Source organism: Microtus oregoni, unplaced genomic scaffold (assembly GCF_018167655.1).
Source record: "Microtus oregoni isolate MIOR12 unplaced genomic scaffold, Mior012 000007F_ref0000211, whole genome shotgun sequence".
NCBI classification, from domain to species: Eukaryota; Metazoa; Chordata; class Mammalia; order Rodentia; family Cricetidae; genus Microtus; species Microtus oregoni.
In genome coordinates this window covers 53259949-53282502 of record NW_024543066.1, presented here as the reverse complement: position 1 = coordinate 53282502, position 22554 = coordinate 53259949, and the positions used below count along the sequence as shown (strand labels likewise).

Here is a 22554-nt window from a genome sequence, read left to right as displayed (position 1 = left end):
TAATGGAATTGACTTCTCTTTCAACCTCCACCTTAGTATTTTCGGGGGGAATGGGCAGTTTGGCCTGTTTTGCTTTGAGTTTTTTGTTTTGATGATGCTACAAATGAAACCCAGGGTCTTAGAATTGATAAACAAGCATGGAACCCCCATGAGCTACCCCCAAACCCAAACCAAAACACCACATTTAATTTGGTCACCAGTGTATGCAATGCACTCTGAAATGGTTTCTGAATTCCAGTAACTTTCAATAAGTACACCAATTTATGTATGCATGTCAGCTAAGTAGAGGCAAGTAAAATAATATTCTGGTTTTTTTGTGTATTTCTGAGAACTTAGCAGAAACAATAGCGTGTTCACTAAAACGCACCTCGTTGACTGGGTGGTGGTGGTGCTACACAGAGAACCCCTGGGTGGGGGAGGGCACCCCATGGAATGGATGGATCTTCAGCTATTGAACTGGCAGAGATAAGAGTGACTGGGCTGAGACGGCTCAGTGGGTGAAGGCGCATGCTACGAAAGGCTGGTGACATTAGTTCGATCCCCATAATCTGTGTTATGGAGGAAAGGACTGTTTCCACAGAGTTGTCCTCTGAGATCCACTCAAACCCACACATAAATGCACACTAAAAATAAAGGGGTTTTTTGTTGTTGTTGTTTGCTTTTTAACATACATAAACCAGGCATGGTGGCACATGCCCTTAATCTCAGATTTGGGAGGCAGAGTCTGATGGATTTCTGTGAGTCCCAGACTAGCCAAGCCTATCTATGAGGTCCTGTCTCAAAAGCAAAAATAGACAACCTACAACAATAACCCCCCAAGAACAACAATGATAGGATGGATAGAATAATTTCCCACATATTATGATTCTGCTATATTATGTAATAAATCTATATATCACATTAAAAAATGATGTGATAAATAAAAAACTACAAATAAGATTGTGGCTGCTCATCAGAGACACAGAAAACTCCAAATCGCAATGATGTAATGTGAGCAAAATGAAGTTGCAGATTTCAAAAACGGGAGAGATCCATGAGAAGGGAAGGTAAAGTAATGACAAGGGCTGTCTGGAGCCTGTGGAATGGCAGCCCTGCCCCGATTCTAATTTGTCAGTATGATTTTATTTTCTGCTTATCTAGTTGTTTTGAGATGAGGTCTCACTGTGAAGCAGCAGGTAGCCTGGACCTTGCTGTGTAGAGCAGGCTGCCTTGAATTTACAAAGTACTGGCTCAAAGCCATGCATCACCACACCTAGCCGTCCTTATAATTATTTGAAATGATTGAAAATGTAATTTGGAGCCAGGCATAGTGCCTCACACTTGTAATCCCAGCATTTGGAAGGCTGAGGCAGGAGGATTGCCAAGAATTCAGGACCAGTCTGCACCCAATATGAAACCCTGCCTATGAATACATCAAGCAAACAAGCAAGCAAGCTGGGCGTGTCTTTCATTAGAGCCTTGGTCTGACACACACAAGGCCCTGAGCCGATCCCTAACATTATTACTGTAAAGCCAAAACAAAACGTAGTTTACTATAGGATGATTGAGACAGGGTCTCAAGTAGTGTAGGTTAACCTTGAACTTGCCTCCACCTCTCAGGTGCCTGTTTTATGCAGTGCTGGAGAGGGAATCTAGGACTCTGTGCTTGGTAAGGAAGCACTGTACAAGCTGAGCTACTTCCCAGCCCTATGGTGCGACTTTGTGGTTTTTGTTTGTTTTTTGGTTTGGCTGGGGGGGGGGGGTAGAGCTTGATTTTGGTTTTTGAGAAAGGGTATCTCTCAGTACCTCAGGCTAACATGGAACTCACATTGTAGCCCAGGCCAGTGCTGATCTCACAGCAATACTCCTGTGGCAGAGTCTGTCCTGGAACTCGCTCTGTAAACCAGACTGGTCTCGGACTCACAGAGTTCCGCCTGTCTCTGCTTCCCAAGTTAAAGGTGTGTGCCACTATGGCCCAGCTTAATGAAGACTTTGTAAAGACCAAGAGAATTAAGTAGAAGAGGTAACACATTAGACAGAGCTATGCTCCAGCCTGTGAGTGGTGAAGGGTTTGTCCATGGGCTTGAACCCACACTCCGAGCTACAGCCCTGCCCCATAGCAGCTGCCTCCACCCTAACCTGCAGTAGTGCTGATGCTGCTCTGCAGTAAAGGGATTCTCAGCTGGATAAGTCTGGGTTGCGGTTTAAAGGGAAGTCTCTTAGCAGCACAGTGGCACAAACCTGCTGATCTGGTCCTTGGGAGGTAGAGGCCATCTTTGGCTACATAGCAAGTTTGAAGCTAGCCTGAGCTATATGAGTCTCTGCCTCAAAATAAGAAAGGAAGCAAGGAAATAAAATCAAGGGTCTTTATTAACAGTTTTCCCTAAGAATTTTGATATATATTTTAAATTTATCAAAAGTTAATGAGTGCATTATTTCTCAGATGTCTTTGACCATAGTCCTTTGGTTCATTTTATAGGACTAGTTAGTATTCGCCAGATATCTCGGGAGGTGATGCTTTAGGGCTGTGGTTTCCATGTCTAGCAAAAGGGCCCTGGAGCCCTGCAGGTGAAAGGGATGTAGGAGCTGGTGGAGCCTGCCTTTAATTCCAGCATTCAGGGGGTCTAGGCACAAGGAACTCTGTGAGTTCCAGACCAGTCTGGTCCATGTCATGAGTTCAAAACAGCTAAGGTTCCATAGTAAGGCCCCATCTCAAAAAGAAGGGGGAGGGCAGGCCAGTAGAAACCACATCAGTCTTGTCACCTCTATACACTGCATGAGTGAGCACATGGGAGTACTTCACGTTTTTCTTGAGTGACTGAATTAAGGAATTAATTGATTTCTTTATTAAAAAGTAAATGGTAACTAAAACGGTATGTGATTACCAATACCAGTGTGGCAGCTCACAACCACCCATGATTGAGACGTGGGAACCACGCATGCATGCAGTGCCCTTGCAAACATGCAGGCAAAACACCCATAGACATAAGATGAAAATACATCTTGTATTAAAAATATTGTGTTTTGCATGTATGTCTGGTACACATGGAGTCTAGGAAGGGGCACCCAATCCCATGGCACTGGAATTCCAGACTGTTGTAAGCTGCTGTGCAGTGCTGAGCTTCAAGCCTGAGTGCATTGCAGTGCAGCAATGCTCTTCACACTGAGCCATCTCTCCAGGCTGGTTTGTGTGTTTGTTCATGGTATTTACTGGTATTGGTACAACTCTCTTGTTACTGTTATTGATTTAATAATTTGTGTTGTAATAGGTATAAAGTAATAATTACCAAGAGATTTCATTTAGTTATTCAGTCAATGCTATGTATCTCTACCTGTGGAAGAATTTGCTTTCCATAAATTCAGTCTCCCAAGGTCAACAATAGGGCTATTGAGATGACTCAGCAGGTAAGAGAACACTTGTTGCTCTTACAGAAGACCTGGTTCAGCTTCCAGCACTCCCATGTGGCTCACAACCATCTATAACTCCAGTTCCAGGAGATCTCTTCTGATCTCTGTTAGCATCAGGTACAAATATAGTACATATACATACATGCAGTTAAAGCATTTGTAGACATAAAAAAGAAAATCTTTTTTTTTTTTTTTTTTGATATTTCGAGACAGGGTTTCTCCGTAGCTTTTGGTTCCTGTCCTGGAACTAGCTCTTGTAGACCAGGCTGGCCTCGAACTCAGAGATCCGCCTGCCTCTGCCTCCTGATTGCTGGGAAAGAAAATCTTTAAAAAATTCAAAGTCAGGGCTGGAGAGATAGCTCAGAAGTTAAGAGCATCGCCTGCTCTTCCAAAGGTCCTGAGTTCAATTCCTAGCAACCACATGGTGGCTCACAACCATCTGTAATGAGGTCTGGTGCCCTCTTCTGGCCTGAAGACATACACACAGACAGAATATTGTATACGTAATAAATAAATAAATATTTTTAAAAACTTCAAAGTCAACCATGGTTCAAAATTATAGCAATGAGCAGTTTGCAAATTTGAATGCCATTTTGATGAACTTGATCAACTCTTGGATTGTAGCGCCCCATCTTTGCTGGACCTGTTGAACTCTTGGGTTGTAGTGCCCCGTCTTTCCTGGACCTGATGAACTCTTGGGTTGTAGCGCCCCATCTTTCTGGACCTGTAGAACTCTTGGGTTGTGGCACCCCATCTTTCCTGGACCTGTTGAACTCTTGGGTTGTGGCACCCCATCTTTCCTGGACCTGTAGAATTCTTGGGTTGTGGCACCCCATCTTTCCTGGACCTGTTGAACTCTTGGGTTGTGGCACCCCATCTTTCCTGGACCTGATGAACTCTTGGGTTGTGGCACCCCATCTTTCCTGGACCTGATGAACTCTTGGATTGTAGCGCCCCATCTTTCTGGACCTGTAGAACTTTTGGGTTGTGGCACCCCATCTTTCCTGGACCTGTTGAACTCTTGGGTTGTGGCACCCCATCTTTCTGGACCTGTAGAACTCTTGGGTTGTGGCACCCCATCTTTCCTGGACCTGTAGAACTCTTGGGTTGTGGCGCCCCATCTTTCCTGGACCTGAACCTTTGTTTCCCACCATGTTCACTCTGCCATGCTGCCAGCTAGTAGTCGTTTAGGTATCAGATAAACAGTGGCAGCACTGGAGACTGTCAAGTCACCCTTCGTTAATTAAAGATCGAAGCTTAAGAGTAATGATGCTGGAGCCTGGCATGGCATGATGGTGATGCTGGAGCCTGGCATGGCATGATGGTGATGCTGGAGCCTAGTATGATGGTGCATATGCTTTTAATCCCAGCATATGCACCGGGGGGGGGGGGGGGGGGGGGGGCAGAGGCAGATAGCGTACACTCTGTGATTTTGAGGAAAACCAGAGATTTAGAGAGGAAAAAAAATGAAATTTAATTTAAAAAGAGAGAGGGTAATAATGCTGGGAGTTCAGATATGCCAAAGAGGTGGTAGAAAGTGCTTCATCTAAATGAAGATGAAGGTACACTAAGATATTTTGAAGGAGATCTGTCTGAATGCTTGCTCAGAGGCAAGAGGACCATGAATTAGACACCAGCCTAAACTGTATAGTGACACCCCATCTGGAAAGGGGGGAAACTACATTTATGTAACTTATTTATTATGATTCTATTTATTTAAATAAGGCATTTAGTAAAATGCCGTCATTTATTCATTGAACTTTATTGTAGAGATATGTATACTAAAAAAAAAAAAAAACGAGTATTTTTGGTGTGGTGTTTTCCATGGTTTCAGACTGACACTGGGTATCAGGTCTGTTTGTTTGTTTGCTCAGGCTTGCCTCAGAGTCAAAGAAGCCCTTCAGCTTCAACATCTCAAGAGCTAGAGCTACAAGCATGAGGCACTATATCTGCTTCTGCTGGGGTCTTAAGGAAATACTATAGTTTAAGTTTCTTTCTATTTAAATGTTTTCAGCACCCAAAAGGATAAATTTAGGACATGATATAAAAATAAAAAAAAAACTCAAGGTATAAACCGAAATTTAGGACATGATATAAAAATTTAAAAAACTCAATGTATAAACCGAACGGTAGTGGTGCATGCATTAACCCCAGCACTTGGGAGGCAGAGGTCAGCCAGGTCTACAAGAGCTAGTTCCAGGACAGGCTCCAAAGCTACCCTGTCTCAGGTATAAATTACTGTTGTGTGGTCTGTATGTGAATGAACCCCACAGGCTCATGGATAAATTACTATTGTGTGGTCTGTATGTGAATGAACCCCACAGGCTCATGGATAAAATACTGTTGTGTGGTCTGTATGTGAATGAACCCCACAGGCTCATGGATAAAATACTGTTGTGTTGTAGTAATAGGAGCGGCGGGCTGGCGTCCCCGGCACCCGGCTGCCCACACGGCTAGCTTTACCTGAAATAATTACATGGAAACTGTATTCTTTTAAACACCGGTTGGCCCATTATATCTAGTCTTTTCTCGGCTAACTCTTGCACCTGGACTAGCCCATTTCTGATAATCTGTGTAGCCCACGAGCTGGCTTACCAGGAATGATCTTAACCTGCGTCTGTCTGGAGTGGGAGAATCATGGCGACTCCTGACTCAGCTTCTTTCTCCCAGCCTTCTGTTCTGTTTACTCCGCCTACCTAATTTTTTAACCTATGAGGGCCAAACATTTTCTTTATTGCTTAACCAATGAAATCAACAGATAGAAAGATGACCCTCCTCCATCTTTATGTGAATGAACCCCACAGGCTCATGGATAAAATACTGTTGTGTGGTCTGTATGTGAATGAACCCCACAGGCTCATGGATAAAATACTGTTGTGTGGTCTGTGTGTGAATGAACCCCACAGGCTCATGGATTTGAAGACCTGCACTCAGTGGTGCAGGTAGTATTTGGGAAAGGTGTGGAGCGTGACTGGAGGAAGTGGACTGGTGAAGGATGGGCTCTGAGTGTAGGCGCAGTATGGCCAGGCTTCCTGTCTCTGCCACTATGCCTTCTCTGTCTGTGCCTGTCTCCCCACCTCTACCTCCCATATGCCTCTGGAGCTGTAAACCACGGTACACCTGTCTCCTCAGATGCTCTGCCGGAGCTCTTTGTTACACCCACAGACAGCAAGACCCTGTGAGTGTGATGGCTCTCACTGGGGACAGTTTGGGGATCTGCACAAGTTCAAGATCAGCCTCATCTACATAGTGAGTTCCATGTCAGCCGGGCTATATAGTAAGACCCTGTCTCAAAACAATACAAAAAGACTAATAGTATAGTAAAATATATACTTAGATATCCATTATCCGGTATTGTAAATTGATGATTACCAATTTCCAGTGTGTCTTTCCCCTTTACTTCCCTTTCCTTCCTCCCTATGTGTCATCGGTATTCTAGATGTTCATAGCATTCATTCACCTTTCCGATTCCATTTTACCACGTGTGTGCCCTGCAAATATCAAGTGAAGCTGGAGGGATTGCTTGTGTGTTTTGTTTGAGGTGGGTGTTGTTTACCCCTGGTGACCTTGAAATTTAGATCTTCCTTCCTCAACCTAGTACATGCTTTTGACATTTATTTAATGCTAGTTATAATGATTTTCACTTGGTATTAGTTTTTGTGTGTTTGTTTGAGACAAGATGTCTCTGTGTAGTCCTGGTTGTCCCGGAACTCACTCTGTAGACCAGGCTGGGAGCTCAGAGAGATCCACTGCCCCTGCTTCCCTAGTGTTAGGATTAAAGGTGTCCACCATCATGCCTAGCCAGTATTTATTTTTGAAGTTAATCCATATCTTAGTTTCTTTCTTGCTGTTTCTGTGACTATTCTCTTTCATCAATGGACATTTTCTGATTTCAGAGTTTCGGATACTTCAGACTCCTCTACAATAAACTCTTCAGTATTTTCCCATGTGGATTCTTAAGTAGTTTTCTAGAATACAAAGGAATAGAATAGCTGGGTACTAGAATCTTTCCTTTTTGGTTTGTTTTTCAAGACAGGGTTTCTCTGTGTAACAGCCCTGGCTGTCCTAGAATTCTCTTTGTAGTCCAGGCTGACCTTGAACTCACAGAGATCCTCTGCGTCCCAAGTGCTGGAATTAAAGCTGTTCGCCTCCATCGCCCAGCTGAATCTTCAACTCTGTAAAGGTTGATTTTTCCTCCCATACATTTGGATTTAACAATTGGCGTGGCACTTTTTTATTTTTCTTAAGATGGTGGATGGGTTTATGATTGGCATCTCATTATTGAGGTTTTGATTTCATTCTTGTGACTTGTGATATTAAAGTTATTACCCATAATGTTTCCTGAGTGAAATGCTTATTCTTGTGTTTTGCCTAGTCTGTTGATTCATAGATGATTTTCATATATCTAGATAGTATCAGATTTTCATATTGCAAATATCTTTTAATAGTGGCTTACCTTCTTTTTTCTCTGTCTCTTTATTTTTTTTAAGAGAGCAAAGACAATGCTGACAGGAATAACAAGGCTTTTCTCCAGGGTCCAGAAGGTAAGTCCCAAAGACTGCTCACGCCTCTCATTTTCAGGTAAATTCTCAGAATTGTTGGCTTGAAGGTAGGTGTGCCTGGAATCCAGTGATGGAGAGCTAAGGCAAGAGGATTGTAGTTCAAGGCCAGCCTAGCCTGCCTAGTGAGTCTGCCTAAACAACAGACAAAAATAGTGTGCTTGAGCTGGGCGATGGTGGCGCACGCCTTTAATCCCAGCACTCGGGAGGCAGAGGCACGCGGATCTCTGTGAGTTCGAGGCCAGCCTGGTCTACAAGAGCTAGTTCCAGGACAGGAACCAAAGCTACAGAGAAACCCTGTCTCGAAAGACCAAAATAAAAAGAAAGAAATAAATCTGAATTTGTAAATGACTACCGGAATTCTCTAATTACTCTCCAACCCACTCTCCTGAGCAGTTCAATTAATAAACTATTCTTTCAAAAAGTAAGAAAGTAGCATTTACTGAGCCCTTTCTATATTGAGACCAACTGGAGTGTCTATTTAACCAAGGAGAATGTTCTAAGTGAGAAAACATCAGGGGGAAAAAGTGTCAGGCCTGAGGCTAAAGATGAAACCATGTGAGCCGGGCAGTGGTGGCGCACGCCTTTAATCCCAGCAATCGGGAGGCAGAGGCAGGCGGATCTCTGTGAGTTCGAGGCCAGCCTGGTCTACAAGAGCTAGTTCCAGGACAGGAACCAAAAGCTACGGAGAAACCCTGTCTCGAAAAATCAAAAAAATAAAAAAAAAAAAAAAATAGTGTGCTTGAGATAACATGTGGTAGGGTAATTATCATTTTAAAAGTTTTGTAAACGTGAACTGTTTAAAAGGAAAGCAAGTTGGCTTTTTGACATTACATTTTTGATAATAGAATAAAATCATATATTAAAAAGGCTGTCTCTGGAGACTGGGCAGATAGTTTGGTTAGTAAAGTGGTAGTGGCAGGCAAGAGTGAGGACCTGCGTGCAGCTCTCAAGTGAAAGCTGGGGTGGGTGTGTAACCTCAGAACTGGCAGGATGGACATAGGTAGACCCTTGCAGTGCATGGCGGGTGGGCTGGCTGGCCTAGCTAAATTGGTAAGTTTCAGATCCATTCAAAGACCCTGCCTCAAAAATAAATAGATAAATAAAATAACAAGGTAGACAGAAATCAAGGGAAACAGTTGAGATCAGCCCCTCGTCTCCAGACGTGCATGTACATGACAATTCAGACATGACATACGGGAAGGAAGGACAAGATAGCCCTGCATTTGTACTGGAAATGTAACTCGGTAGAGGACTTGACTCATATCCCAGAAGTCCTGGGTTTGAGTTCCAGTACCACATGAACTGAAGAAGTAGAAATCAGCAATCCAAACTTTGGAGGTGGAGGCAGGAGGATCAGACACTCAAGGTCATTTTCAGTTGTGTAACACACTTGAGTCTAGCCTAGAATACATGAGACCCTGCCAGCCCTCCTCATCCTACCCTTCAAAAGAGATAGGGACAGAGATGACTCGTGAGTTAGGAGCTCACACTGAACAAACGCAGGGATTCGAGTTCGGATCCCCAGCATCTGTGGAGCAAACACTTAGAACCTCAGGTCTAAGGGGAATGAATCTAGCACTTTTTTTCTGACCTACACACACACACACACACACGCACGCACATACACTGAAGCAGACACACATAAAAGCACAAAAATATATCCTGACAGTCCTACATTGGACATGGTGTCACAGTCTATAGAAGCGCTTGGGAGACTAAGATAGAAGGGTCAAGGCTGACCTGTCTGCTTAGAGGGGAAGATGTTATCTTACTGGTTTGTTTTATTCTCTTTAATTATTTACCAAATATTTGTTGTGTGTTTGTTAGTTTATATAAATGTAGGCGTTAAATACTATTGGTCTACAGAAGTGCGTGTGACAAGGATAGGGAGGAAGACCGCAGTGTCTCCGCGTCTCTTTCTACGTCTGTCTTGAGACAGGGTTTCTTTGTGTAACAGTCCTGGCTGTCCTGGAACTATTTTGGACCAGGCTGGCCTCAAATTCACAGAGATACACCTGCTTCTGCTTCCAAAATACTGGAAAAAAGCGTGCACTACCGCTGCCTGGCTTATATTTGTTTTTTTAAACACGATCTCACTGTGTTGCCTCAGCTGTCCTAGAACTCATAAGAATCTGCCTGCTTTTGCCAAATGCTGGGATTAAAGGGGTGTGTGTGTGTGTGTGTGTGTGTGTGTGTGTGTGTCTGCGCATGCATGCGCGTGTGCTTTATTTCTTGATCTTTATGACAATATAATATCCTTGTTTTAAAGTTGCGGAAATTATGAATTAGAATGGATAAATAACCTATTAAGAAGACAGGCCATGAAGCTGTAAAGCCAGTGTAGATGCTAGCTGGTGGACTTTAGAGCCGATGACCTAACTGTCGCAAGCTTTCTTGTCGGACTATTTTTGGATCACCATCCTGCAATAATACCTGGAGACTTATTAATTATGAAAGCTTGACCTTCCTTAGGCTTTTTCTCAGCTAGCTCTTATAACTTAATTTACCCATATTTTTTTAAACCTACGTTCTGCCACATGGCTTGATTACCTTGTCTTAGTAAAACACAACATATGTCCTGTGTCAAAATCGTACACCTAGATTCCCCCTCTCAGTTTGTCTTTCTGTCTCTGCCTGGAAGTCCTGCCTATTCTCTCCTGCCTAGCTATTGGCCATTTAGCTGTTATTAAAGCAATCAGAAGGCTCCTTAGGCAGAGACACACTTACAGTGTAAACAAACATTCCAGTGCACATATGACATGCTTTCCATGTTCCTCAGAAGCATACAGTTCAGTAGTCATAGATACATGACTACATTGGCTGTCTGGTTCTTAGGCAGCACTTATGAGTATCACTCAGCCTTGGTTGCTTGAGAGCCAGAAACCCTCAGGATGAGACCTAGAAGAAGGGTCAGTTGCAACAGAGGAACGTTCTCCTTGTACATCTTTGGGATTGGAAGGAGGTGTTTACATTCTCCTTGTACATCTTTGGGATTGGAAGGTGTTTGTTTTCTTTCTGTTTTTTTTTTTTCCCAGCTCCTACCCTGGGATTTATAAAAAGTCTCTATCCATTTTAGAGAATCAAAACAAAACAAAAAAAATTACAAAAGAAAACACATTTGGGGCAAGAAAGTTGGCTTGGTAGGTAAGAAGTCTTGCTGCTCTTGCAGAGGCCCTGTGACTTCAGTTCCAGAGGATCAGGTGTCCTCTTCTGGTCTTAAGCATGAGGCACACACAGATGCAGGCAAAATGCACATGAAAGAAAAAAATAAGGGCCAGGTGTGGTGATGCATGCATTTCATCTCAGTGGGCAGGGAGAAGAGATGGCAAACATCTGAATTTAAGGTCAGTATGGCTTACATAGTGAGTTCCATGTCAGCTAGAGTTACATAGTAAGAACCTGTCTCAAAAAGGGGGTATAATTGGAGAGCTGGCTCAGTGGTAAAAAAAACACTGGCTAAAGATGCTTATCTGATCCCCAGCACTGACTCGGCGGCTCCAATCACCTATAACTCCAGTTCCAGGTGACCCCTTTGCACTTTGTCCTCTGAGGGCACCATTGGACATATGTGGTGCACAGACATCCATACACATAAAAATTATATATATATAAATGTATATGTTTTTTGTTTGGCTCAGGATGACCTGGTTTGACTTCCTGGTAATTGGGGAACTGTATGAAGTCCATTCTGGAACTAAGCAGAAGGAATTCTACATAGGTTTGTTTTCCTAGAAATGAGGCTTTTAAAAAAAAACTTTTTTTGTTTTTCGAGACAGGGTTTCTCTGTGGCTTTGAAGCCTGTCCTGGAACTAGCTCTGTAGACCAGGCTGGTCTCGAACTCCCAGAGATCCGCCTGCCTCTGCCTCCCGAGTGCTGGGATTAAAGGCTTGCGTCACCATCGCCCAGCTTGGTTTGGTTTTTCGAGAGACAGGGTTTCTCTGTAGCTTTGGAGCCTGTCCTGGAACTAGCTCTGTAGCCCAGGCTGGCCTCACACTCATAGAGATCCACCTTCCTCTGCCTCCTGAGTGCTGGGATTAATGGTGTGCGCCACCACCGCCCGACTCAAGAAACTCTTTAAGACATAAGGAATCCATTTTGTTAGCTTCTTATTTACTGAAGAAGAAAACTACCTAAGAAGTCATCAGAGTACTGTAGAAATAGCGCCACCTTGTGGCGCTGGAATGTTTTAGTTACTTTTACGTGTCTACTTGTTTGTCTGCATGTGTATCTATGCATTTGTGCATTCCTGATGCCTGTGGAGGCCAGAGAGGATGCAGATCACCTGGGACCAGAGTTCCAGGTGTCGTGAGCTACCATGTGAGTGCGGGAATAAACCAGAGTCTTCTGGAAGAGCTGCTGGTGCTTTCAACCACCGAGCCATGTCCCCAGCTCCCTAGCCTACTTGTTTGATTTTGGTTTTGGTTTTGTTTTCAGGACAGAGTTTCTTTGTCCTGGCTGTCTTGGAAGTCACATTAGTTCACCTGCTCGGCTTCCCAAAGGCTTGCATCACCACTGCCTGGAAGTTTTCTACGTTTTTAAAAATGTATTTATTATTGATGTATATGATGTATATAGAGGGTTGTATCTGTGGAAATGAAGACGATGAGTTCTTTCACTTTTATGTGGACTCTGGGAATCTGTGCCAGATGTGATGTGCATGCCTGCAATCCCAGAGACGTGCCAGATGTGGTGTGCATGCCTGCAATCCCAGGGACGTGCCAGATGTGGTGTGCATGCCTGTAATCCCTGCACTGAAATGCTGAGTCCAGAACATTGAAAGCTTGAGACACTAAGCTCTACTGAAGCACAAAAATAATAAAAACCCAGAGACAGATATTGGGGTTCAACCTGAAGGTCAGAAAAGCAAAACAGCCAGCCACTGGCTCTTACCTCGACCTCATGGCGATACTGCCTCTCAGAATCTCAGAATGAGACTGAGAGCTGCCTCCTCCTGTTTTATAATCTTCTCTCGTTCTGGGATTAAAGGTGTGTACCACTAATCCCTGGTTTCTATGGCAACTAATGTGGCTACTGGAAGTAAAGGTGTGTGTCATAGCTGCCTGGTCTGTAAAGCTGGCCAGTGTGGCTGTTCTACTTTTTGTTCTTCCAGCACGCTTTATGTGTTAAAATACAAATGAAATACCACTTCATTTGACAACCTGCGTCCAATCCCTGGGCCCCACAAGATGGGGAACAGACAGTTGGATTTATGTGAATTGAAGGCTAGCCTAATCTGCAGTTCCAGGACACCTAGGAATGAGACCCTGTCTAAAAAGTAAAAGAAAACTTTATTGAAAACAAAAGATGACAAAAGGAATAGAGATTTTGAAATGAAGCTTGGTTGTGATCTTCAGTAGGATTTTTCAGACAGTGATTAAACACCTGCCCAAAACCAGTCTGGGGAGGGGGAGGATTTACTCCAGCTCACAGCTCTCAGGCCACATCTGTCACTACACTCTGGAAGTTGCTGGGACTTATAAGGCATCTCCCCCGGCTATACACTCAAATTCCCTTTTCTGTTCCTCTTGAATTCATATCCTAATCTCATACCTGGAATCATTTCATGCCTTTGTAAGGCTCGGGGACTCTTTTCTTTGGAAGCATCTCATCCAGCCCGCACTGGACTTGGGCTCCTGGCCCTACTGAATGCTGGTTTATAGACATGCGTCCCCATGTGCCATGCATTGAGATTTCCCTAGGGCTTTCCTGTATTTGTCTCCAAGGATCCCATTCGTTTCTCTACCACCATTCTGTGAGTTCCTGAGTGTGGTTCACTTAGCTTTTTGCTTAGCTGGACACTACATAGTCCCTCAATTCCATGTCACTAATGAAGGTTGTTAGTTTGTGGGCCATCATTACCGGCAGGTACGGCACACGCCTTTACTCGCAGCACTGGGGCAGAGGCAGCCAGACCTTTAGAGTTGAAGGCCAGACTCTGTCAGAAAGAAAGGAAAGAGGGTATAACTTAACCCCTGCATTCGGAAGGCAGAGGCAGCCAGACCTCTGAGTTCAGTGCCAGATACATCCTGTGAGTGAGCAAGAACCTTCTAGGGGAGCTTACCACCCTCCACACTGACGCACACTGGTTGAGGGTTCATTTCTTATGCCTCAGAATGTTCCAGTATTAGGAATCATGCATCACGGTGCAAGTGAATTACACAAATTTCCTGAACTGAGCACCTGGTTACACCTACCTTGTGTTCCTAGCTTCTCAGAATGCTGAGATAGAGCAGTCCCTGGGCCCAGAATGCAAGGCTTGCCCAGGCAGGTAAGCAAGACCTCAACTCAAAATAGTAAGTGTGACTAGGAGAGCTGGTTAGGCTCAGTACTGGGGAAACTGAGACAGGCGTGTGATAAACTAGGGGCGAGTGTGGTCTGGGACCACCATCTCCCCAAAACAAAAACCGAGTTATTTTAGCTTATCAGTAGCTGCCCTGAACTCCTGAACAGTGGGACAGAAATCTTTGTTTCCATGTAGGACAGAGCCCTAGCCTAGCAATGTATGTGCTGAGACAGACCAAATGGATAATACTGTGACTGGATTTACTGAATTATTAGGATCCATTTTGTATAGAACTAAAATGTATTTAATGTCATGTTTAGAGACATTGCTTGACTCCTCAGTGTGACAACAAGCATCTAAAAACCTCATGACTCTAGGACACTAAAAACTTTCCTTTTGTAGTTGGACCTGAGGTGTTTTTTACACGTGAGTGCCCAAGCACCTCAGAGCAATCCAGTTCCAGCTGAGCGTCCCAGACCTGTTTCCCGTACCAGTGACAGTGACCCGGTAAGTTGTGGGGGGGCTCCAGAGATTATATCCTGCGTTGCCGTGGACTCCTTTTCCACATCAGCAAACTGGTTCTCATACTTTCAGGTGATGGCCCGGGCGAGTCACTCAACCTGCAGTGCTGGGGAAAGAGAAAGTACAAAGTTAGTCCAAGTTTCTTCTAATGTGATTTGTTTGTTTGTTTAGTTGGTTTGGTTTGTTTTTCAAGATGGTTTCTCTATGTAACAGTCCTGACTGTCCTGGAACTCACTCTGTAGAGCAGGCTGGCCTTGGACTCACAGAGATCCACTTGTCTCTGCCTCCCAAGTGCTGGGATTAAAGGTGTGCACCAGCACTAACTGGTCCTCTAATGTGATCTTAACAATGAATTCACCTGGTGCCATGAATCTTGCTGAATTAAGAATTGGCTAATTTAGCTGGGCATAGTGGTGCACACCTTTAATCCGCCTTTAATCCCAGCAGAGGCAAGGGGATTTCTGTTGAGCTCAAGTCCAGCCTGTCTCAAAACAAACAAACAAAAATTGCCTAAATCCAATTCATTCTGAAATAATTTTGGCACTAATTATTTATCTTTTAGTTGGGGCAGCTTTCCTTTAATGACCATTTGGTGTGTATTTTAAACTTCAAAGTTGTTGTGGTTATGTTGCAGTAGAATCTTCGCTATGGTAAGCGCAGCGGGATAACCCTTGAGTAGTGTGCTGAGGACCCAGGATTTGTCCTGTACTGGTGTCCAGAAGCTCACCAGAGCTGACATTTTCCTTTCCTGGCGTCTGGCGGCCGTGGTGCTCCTCGTTCTGATTCACAGCCTGATAGCCTGGGTCCTGACTCTTCTCTGTGCCAGTGTTGAACCATCTCTTAAAAATGAAGTCAGTGCAGGCCGTGCTTTCTTTAATGTGAAGGAAACCATCAGCTTTTGTGTGTGTTTCTCCCAATCTGATTCTTCCCATCTTAATATGATGGTTGAAATTTAAAAAGATATACCTCTACCAAAACATAATTTTATCAGGGTATGTTTAGAATTTGTAGTTAACCTTCACTTGTTCTCACAGATGCAAAATGAAATAGAATAAATTAATGAAGTCACTCTAAAGTGTCTTTCACTGCTATTTTTCAAGTCTTTTAGGGTTTCTATGGAAACAGCATCATGCAGATGATCTTACCACATGTCTGAAGCATCCCTTCATAGCATGAAAGAATCCAGGTGGCAGAAATCATGTTGGTCCCCATCAATAATTGCTGAACAACTAACTTTTATTAGTCAGGCCATCAAATTTATATGATAACATACACTGGATTTGGTGATAGCAACACTTCATTAGATGTATTTATTGTGGGAATGGATTTATGCCTGTGTCATATAGAGATCACAGAACAACTTTTGGGGATTGCTCTCCTTCCACCATGTGGTTCCTGTTTGGACCTCAGGTTATCAAGCTTGGAGCAAGTGTGTTTACTCCCTGAGCCATGTTGCTGTCTCAGCAGCCTGTGTTTTCAGTTGAAATACAAGTGGCACACTATGTAATTCCAGCAGTCAGGCAGCTACAGCAGAACGTTCAAGGCCAGCCTGGGCTTATTCTAAAAGAAATCCTTCCCCCCCCCCCCCCCCTCTGAGATGTTGCTGTTTGCCCCTGTGTGGCCTGGCAGGAGTCGCTGCTCTTTGTGGTGGTTAGCTTATTTTTAGGCTTGTTTTGATTTCAGGTTTTGTTTTGTTTTTTGGTTATTGTGGTTTTTTGTTTTTTTGTTGGAATTTTTAGTTTGTTTTGGTTTGTGGATTTTTTTGTTTTTGTGGTTGTTTTGTTTTTGTTTTTTTTTTGTTTTTTGTTTTTTTTTTTTGAGGTATGGTCTCTATAGCCTAGATTGCCTGGAATTTAAGATAATTCTGTTCCAGCCTTCAAGTGCTAGGACGGCACGCCCAGCCTACCTTCTTTTCAAAGTCCGTGTCACTCCCTGACCTCCTGCCCCTGTTCCTTTGTGTTTCCAGGCTAAGCATGGGGAGCAGCATGAGGGCCAGTACTATAGCATCCCCTTCCAGGATCTGAAGACAGTATTTCCTCATGGCCTGCCTCCTAGGTACATGATGCAGGTAGGTGCTCATACAGAGACCAGAACAGAGAAGCCCAAAGTACAGTGGGCAGTTGTCAGGGAAAGGATTAAATGAGAGACATAGAAACTTAGACATTTCTGAAGGACAGAAATTCAGCTATGGACTAGTGAACACTACAGTTACTACTGTTTACCTTTTGTTAGCCACTTAAGTACATTGCAGTACCCTTTTCTGTGAATTTCTGAGCAGGATTCCTGGAATCGTGGCATTCAGGTGATTATTTTAAGTGAATTTAATGTAGGTATTTTGGCACATAACTGTAATCCCAGCACTTGAGAATCATCAGGAGAAGACTTGCTTCAAGTAATAGGCCAGCCTGGGCTACAGTATGAGGTCCCAGTGCAAACCCTTGTCTGTGCTGGCCCAGACCTGCCAGCCTAGTGCTCTCCGAGGAAGAAGCTGAATGATCTTCAGGGTCCTCACTCTGTGCATGAGATCTTGTGTTATGGTAAAAAAGCAAGAGAAAAACAAAAAAATGTATGTATATGGTAAGTGCAGGGTACTGCTTATAAAAGAATATTTGCCTAGTTCTACAGTGTACTTAAGGGGCTAACAAAAGGTAAACAGTAGTAACTGTAGTGTTCGCTAGTCCATAGCTGAATTTCTGTCCCCATCCTCACAAAATAAGTGCATGGAAAGAAGAAGCATCAGGCAGGAGATGCTCAGCAGTTAAGAGTTCAATTCCCAGGATCTACGTGGTGGCTCACAACCATCTGTAATGAGATCTGGTGCCTTCTGTCATTCGTGCAAGTAGAACATTCATATACATAAAATACATAAATAAATAATTTTTTTAAATAATCATCAAAAGCTACCTTTTTATGTTACTTGATATGAAACAATGTACCTCAGACTTTAGCTAAAATACATGGATTGATTTCAAATTCAGTGCCAACCCAGCCTCTCATAGCTGCATTTGGATGAGCGGTGGTGTGTGGTGTCAGTCTCAGTATGCACATGGTTAGAATGGCTAGAATTTCACACCCATCTTCCTCCTCCTCCTTTTTGCCTAGGTGAAGACTTTTGGCGAAGCTTGTCTGATGGTAAGGAAGCCAGCTCTAGAGCTTCTGGGCTACCTGAAAAATACCAAGTTCACTCACCCCGCTGTGCGGTATCTTCTCTGTATCCTTTCCGACATGCCTGGGTCCTCGTACATTCTCCCCTCCTTTGGGAGAAGGAGATGCTGGGTTTGGAACAAGGTCTTGCTGTATATCAGTGGCTGGCCACACTCCTGCAGATCTGCCTGCGCTGTTGCTGCTGAGTGCTGTGATGACCGAATGCACCACCACACCTGGTGTGAAACGCTATGGGTGGGGAATGCCTTGCTCATGACGATGTTTTCTTTTTTTTTTTTTTTTTTTTTTTTTTTTTTTTTTTTTTTGGTTTTTCGAGACAGGGTTTCTTTTTTTTTTTTTTTTTTTTTTTTTTTTTTTTTTTTTTTTTTTTGGTTTTTCGAGACAGGGTTTCTATGTGGCTTTGGAGCCTGTCCTGGCACTAGCTCTGTAGACCAGGCTGGTCTCGAACTCACAGAGATCCGCCTGCCTCTGCCTCCCGAGTGCTGGGATTAAAGGCGTGCGCCACCATCGCCCTGCATGACGATGTTTTCTTTAACACACGCTTTAGATGGGGAGAAGGGAACAGGAAAAACTCTCAGTCTTTGCCATGCTGTTCATTTCTGTGCAAAACATGACTGGCTGGTTCTGCATATCCCGGATGGTACGAACTTCCTGTGTATCTTCTCTATGACTGCCTAAGAGATCATGGCCATGCTGTAGTACCCATAATAACTCTGAATTCTTGAGCTGAAACAAACCCCTCCTGACTCCCTGTCCCAAGAGCCGGCTACAACCACATACCACTTTTTGTCCTGTCAGTTACTGTTTTGAGTCTCTGCAGAGCCTGTGCAGTCCTGCACACTGAGTCGGAGTTCTTCATTGTGGATCTGAACCCACGCACTGGCATCTGCCGTCTCTTGTCCATTGTCGGTGAACCCACACTTTCTAATCTGCCTTTAAAAATTGGCAGCAGTCCTGCCAGGCGGAGGCACATCCCAATTCCCACACTTGGGGGCAGAGTGGCGGGTCTCTGGGAGCTCAAGGCCAGCCTGGCCTGGCCTACAAAGTGGGTAGGACAGCTAGGACTGTCAGAGAAACCCTGTCTCAAAAAAACAAAGAAAAAGACAGTATTCTGGGTGGTAGTGGCACATGCCTTTAATCTTAGCAGTTGGGATGCAGAAGTGAGTTTGAGACCAGCCTAGTCTACATGCTGAGTTCCAGGTCTGCCTGCTAGGCTATGCAGAGGAAGCTGTGTGGGTGCTGCGAACTGAACCTGGGTTCCATGCAAGCGCAGCCAGTGCTCCTAGGCATTGTGTCATCTCTCCAGTCCTGTGCATGACTCTTCAAATTAGAGAAACACTATCAAAATACGATATGGACATATTTCTTGTGTGTGATGGTACTGGGGACTGATCCTTTATGTTCTTGATCTTTGAGCATTGCATTATAATCAGAATATAAGATATTGAGTGAACTGTCATGTTGACTCACTACCAATTTTTATTTACTTATTTTTAATTTAATTTTTTCTTTTTAAATAAGTCTGCAAAGTCTGTCATCACTTGAGGCAGGAACCACGGTCCTCTCCCCTGTATCTTAGCTAGGCAGAGAGGCTTCCAAAAAGCCAGATCATATACTGGGGATAAATCCTGGTTCCACTGCTAGTGGCCCACAACTGTCCCCCACATGCAGAGGGCCTAGTTCGTCTTTTACGCTGGTCGACCTGCTGTCAGTCCAGAGTTGGTGAGCACCCACTGGCTCGGGTTATTGTTTCTATGTTTCCCCATCATGCTCATATTATCGCTCCTCCTTGTGACTAGACTCGAGGAGGCTTAGCTGGGGATCTTTTCATCTGTTTCCATCAGTTACTGGATGAAGGTTCTGGATGACAGTTAGGGTAGTCATCAATCTGATTACAGGGGCAGGGCATTTTAGATCCCCTCTCCGTACTGCTTAGATTCTTAGCTGGAGCCAACCTAGTGGATTCCTGGGAGCTTCCCTAGTATCTGGTTTCTCGCTAACCCTACAATGGCTCCCTCAATCAAGACATCTCTTTCCTTGCCCTCCTTCTCTGCCCTTTACCAGCTCAATCTTCCCAATCCCTCATGTCCTCCTCCCTGTCTCCTACTACCTTTCCCCCACACTGCCAATTTACTAAAGAGATCTTTTCTATTTGCCCTTCCCAGGGGATCCATATCTATCTCTCTTAGGGTTCTCCTTGTTTCCTGGCTTCTCTGGGGTTGTGGACTGTAGGCTGGTTATCCTTTATCCTATGTCTAATATCCACTTACGCTGTGTTTGTCTTTCTGTGTCTTGGTTGCCTCACTTTTACGCTTTTTTTTTTTTTAAAAAAAAAAGCTCATCTTTGGGTGAAGAACTGCCGGGAGCTTCTGCAGTCCACCTACAACAAAGAGCGCTTCGATCAGCCCCTAGAGGCATCCACCTGGCTGAAGAACTTCAAAACCACCAATAAGCGCTTCCTGAGCCAGGTGACTGCATGCTAGGAATTCAGTACAGGATGATCTTTGTCCAGATTCCATCTTTGCACCTTGAGTAGCTGGGTGCTATGGAGACTTGACATTGCAATTAATAATAAATAAGCCATTTTGTATCCCTTTAACATTTTAGCTCACAGTGGACTCACAACAGCTATAAGCTGTCCATTGAGTGCCTGATAAATATCACTCTCTCTGGGGGAACTTAATCCTCCACAAGCACATGGCCAGCAGTAGGGTTTTCCTCCACATAAACCAAAAACGTCAAACTAAGATTTCATTCCAGTCTTATTTTGTTTTGTTTCGTTTCCTTTGTAGTTTGGACTGGCTCTGGGCCTACTACGTACCCCAAGGTGACCTTGAATTTACAATCCTTCTGCCTCACCCCAGAATGCATAATACCCAGCCCTCTGGCATCTTAGATTGAGCTCTAACTGGGGCTTCCCCACTGTACAGTCTATCTGCGGCAAGAGTGCATTGACAGGGTGAGCTCAGCAGATGGCGCACTCGCCGCTGTGCCTCTCAACCTGATGGGAAAGCAAGCTAACTTTGTATACTTGGATGCATGCATGGTCACATGCACAAGTAAATAAAGGTATTAGGGAATGTGAATGCCAGCTAGGTGGTGGTAGCTCAGGCCTTTCATCACACACTTAGAGGCAGAGGCAGCCTGGTCTACAGGGCTAGTTCCAGGAGAGCCTGGGCTACACAAGGAAACCCTGTTATAAAACAACAACAACAACAACAAAGGAAATAAGGAAAATGAGAATGCCAAGGCTTGGTATAGGTCAGTAAAGAGCACTTACCTAGTATGCTTGAAGCTTGGGATTTGATGAGCACTATGGGGTGTGCAGGATGATGTTTGGACCTTTTAGCCAGAAGGGCCAGGTGTGGCAGTTCACACCTTTATTCCCAGCACAGAGAAATCTGAGACAGGGTCACTGTTTTTGTTTTCGAGACAGGGTTTCTCTGTGTGACAGCCTTAGCGTTTAGAGGTCTGATTTCCACATTGCACCCCCTTGTGGTTCAGCTGAGTCCCGTGGGCCTCCATCCTGACAGGAAAGGCTTCAGCTTCTTTCATTTCTTTCTCTGCCTACCTTTAGATAAAAGTTCAGGGGAAGTACGTTTGGAACAAGAGAGAAAGAACTGAGAAGGGCAGTCCTCTGGGAGAAGTTGTTGAACAGGGCATAACACGCGTGAGGAATGCCACAGACGCCGTCGGGATCGTGCTGAAGGAGCTTAGGAGCCAGAGTTCCGAAGGACACTTCCGCCTCCTGGTAGCAGTGGATGGGGTCAATGCCCTCTGGGGAAGGACCACACTGAAAAGAGAAGACAGGACCCTGGTAGGAATATTTGTTTGCTCTGATTCTGTCACACACAAGGCCTGCTACTTTCCTGGGTGGGCCACATTAGGATGCTTTTTTGCCCTGGAGTTTAAATTACATTTGGAACTGGAACAACAGCTGCGTTGGGTCCTTGTTGAGGACCCAGGTTGGTTCCTGGTCTCCAGATGGCAGTCCAGAACCATCCATAACTCTGGACCAAGCACTCATGCAGTAGACGTACACACAGTTAGGGAAAATATAACATAAAAATAAAGCTTGCTGGGTGGTGGTGGCGCACGCCTTTAATCTCAGCACTCAGGAGGCAGAGGCAGGTGGATCTCTGTGAGTTGGAAACGAACCTAGTCTTCAGAGCAAGTTCCAGGACTGGCTCCATAGCTACTGAGAAACTCTGTCTCAATAAAAGATTAAAAAAATAAAAATAAAGAAACTAAATCTTTAAAAACAACAAAAGATAACTGGAAACAAGCCAGCAGTAGCTCTATGGTGAGCACATGCATGCCCAGTGCCTAAATGGCCACAGACTCCAATCTCTACACTATAAAAAAGGGGGAGGAAGACAGTGAATTAGCTTCAAAAGAGAAACGAAGATGTGTCAGCTGGGCAGTGGTGGCGCACACCTTTAACCCCAGAACAGGCTCCAGAGCTACACAAAGAAACTGTCTTGAAAAACCAAAAAAAGAAAGTAGGAAAGATAAGTCTTAGTTGGCATGCTTTTTTGTTGTTGTTGTTTGTTTTCTGAGACAAGGTTTCTCTCTTTTTTTTCTCCGAGACAGAGTTTCTCTGTAGTTTTGGAGCCTGTCCTAGAACTAGCTTTG

The 22554-nt window shown here is 44.2% G+C and overlaps 1 protein-coding gene across 5 annotated transcripts in view; it reads left to right on the top strand.

Moving 5' to 3' along the window:
- Nucleotides 1-22554, top strand: part of Dap3 (death associated protein 3) — a 31469-nt gene that overhangs the window by 3878 nt on the left and 5037 nt on the right. For all 5 annotated transcript variants that reach the window (XM_041655489.1, XM_041655491.1, XM_041655490.1 and 2 more), the window contains exons 2-8: nt 7878-7931; nt 14635-14739; nt 16721-16822; nt 17857-17965; nt 18467-18559; nt 20257-20387; nt 21497-21736. In XM_041655489.1, coding sequence (XP_041511423.1) covers nt 7890-7931; nt 14635-14739; nt 16721-16822; nt 17857-17965; nt 18467-18559; nt 20257-20387; nt 21497-21736 — 822 coding nt within the window. In that variant the 5' untranslated portion in view covers nt 7878-7889. The remainder of the gene's footprint in view (nt 1-7877; nt 7932-14634; nt 14740-16720; nt 16823-17856; nt 17966-18466; nt 18560-20256; nt 20388-21496; nt 21737-22554) is intronic.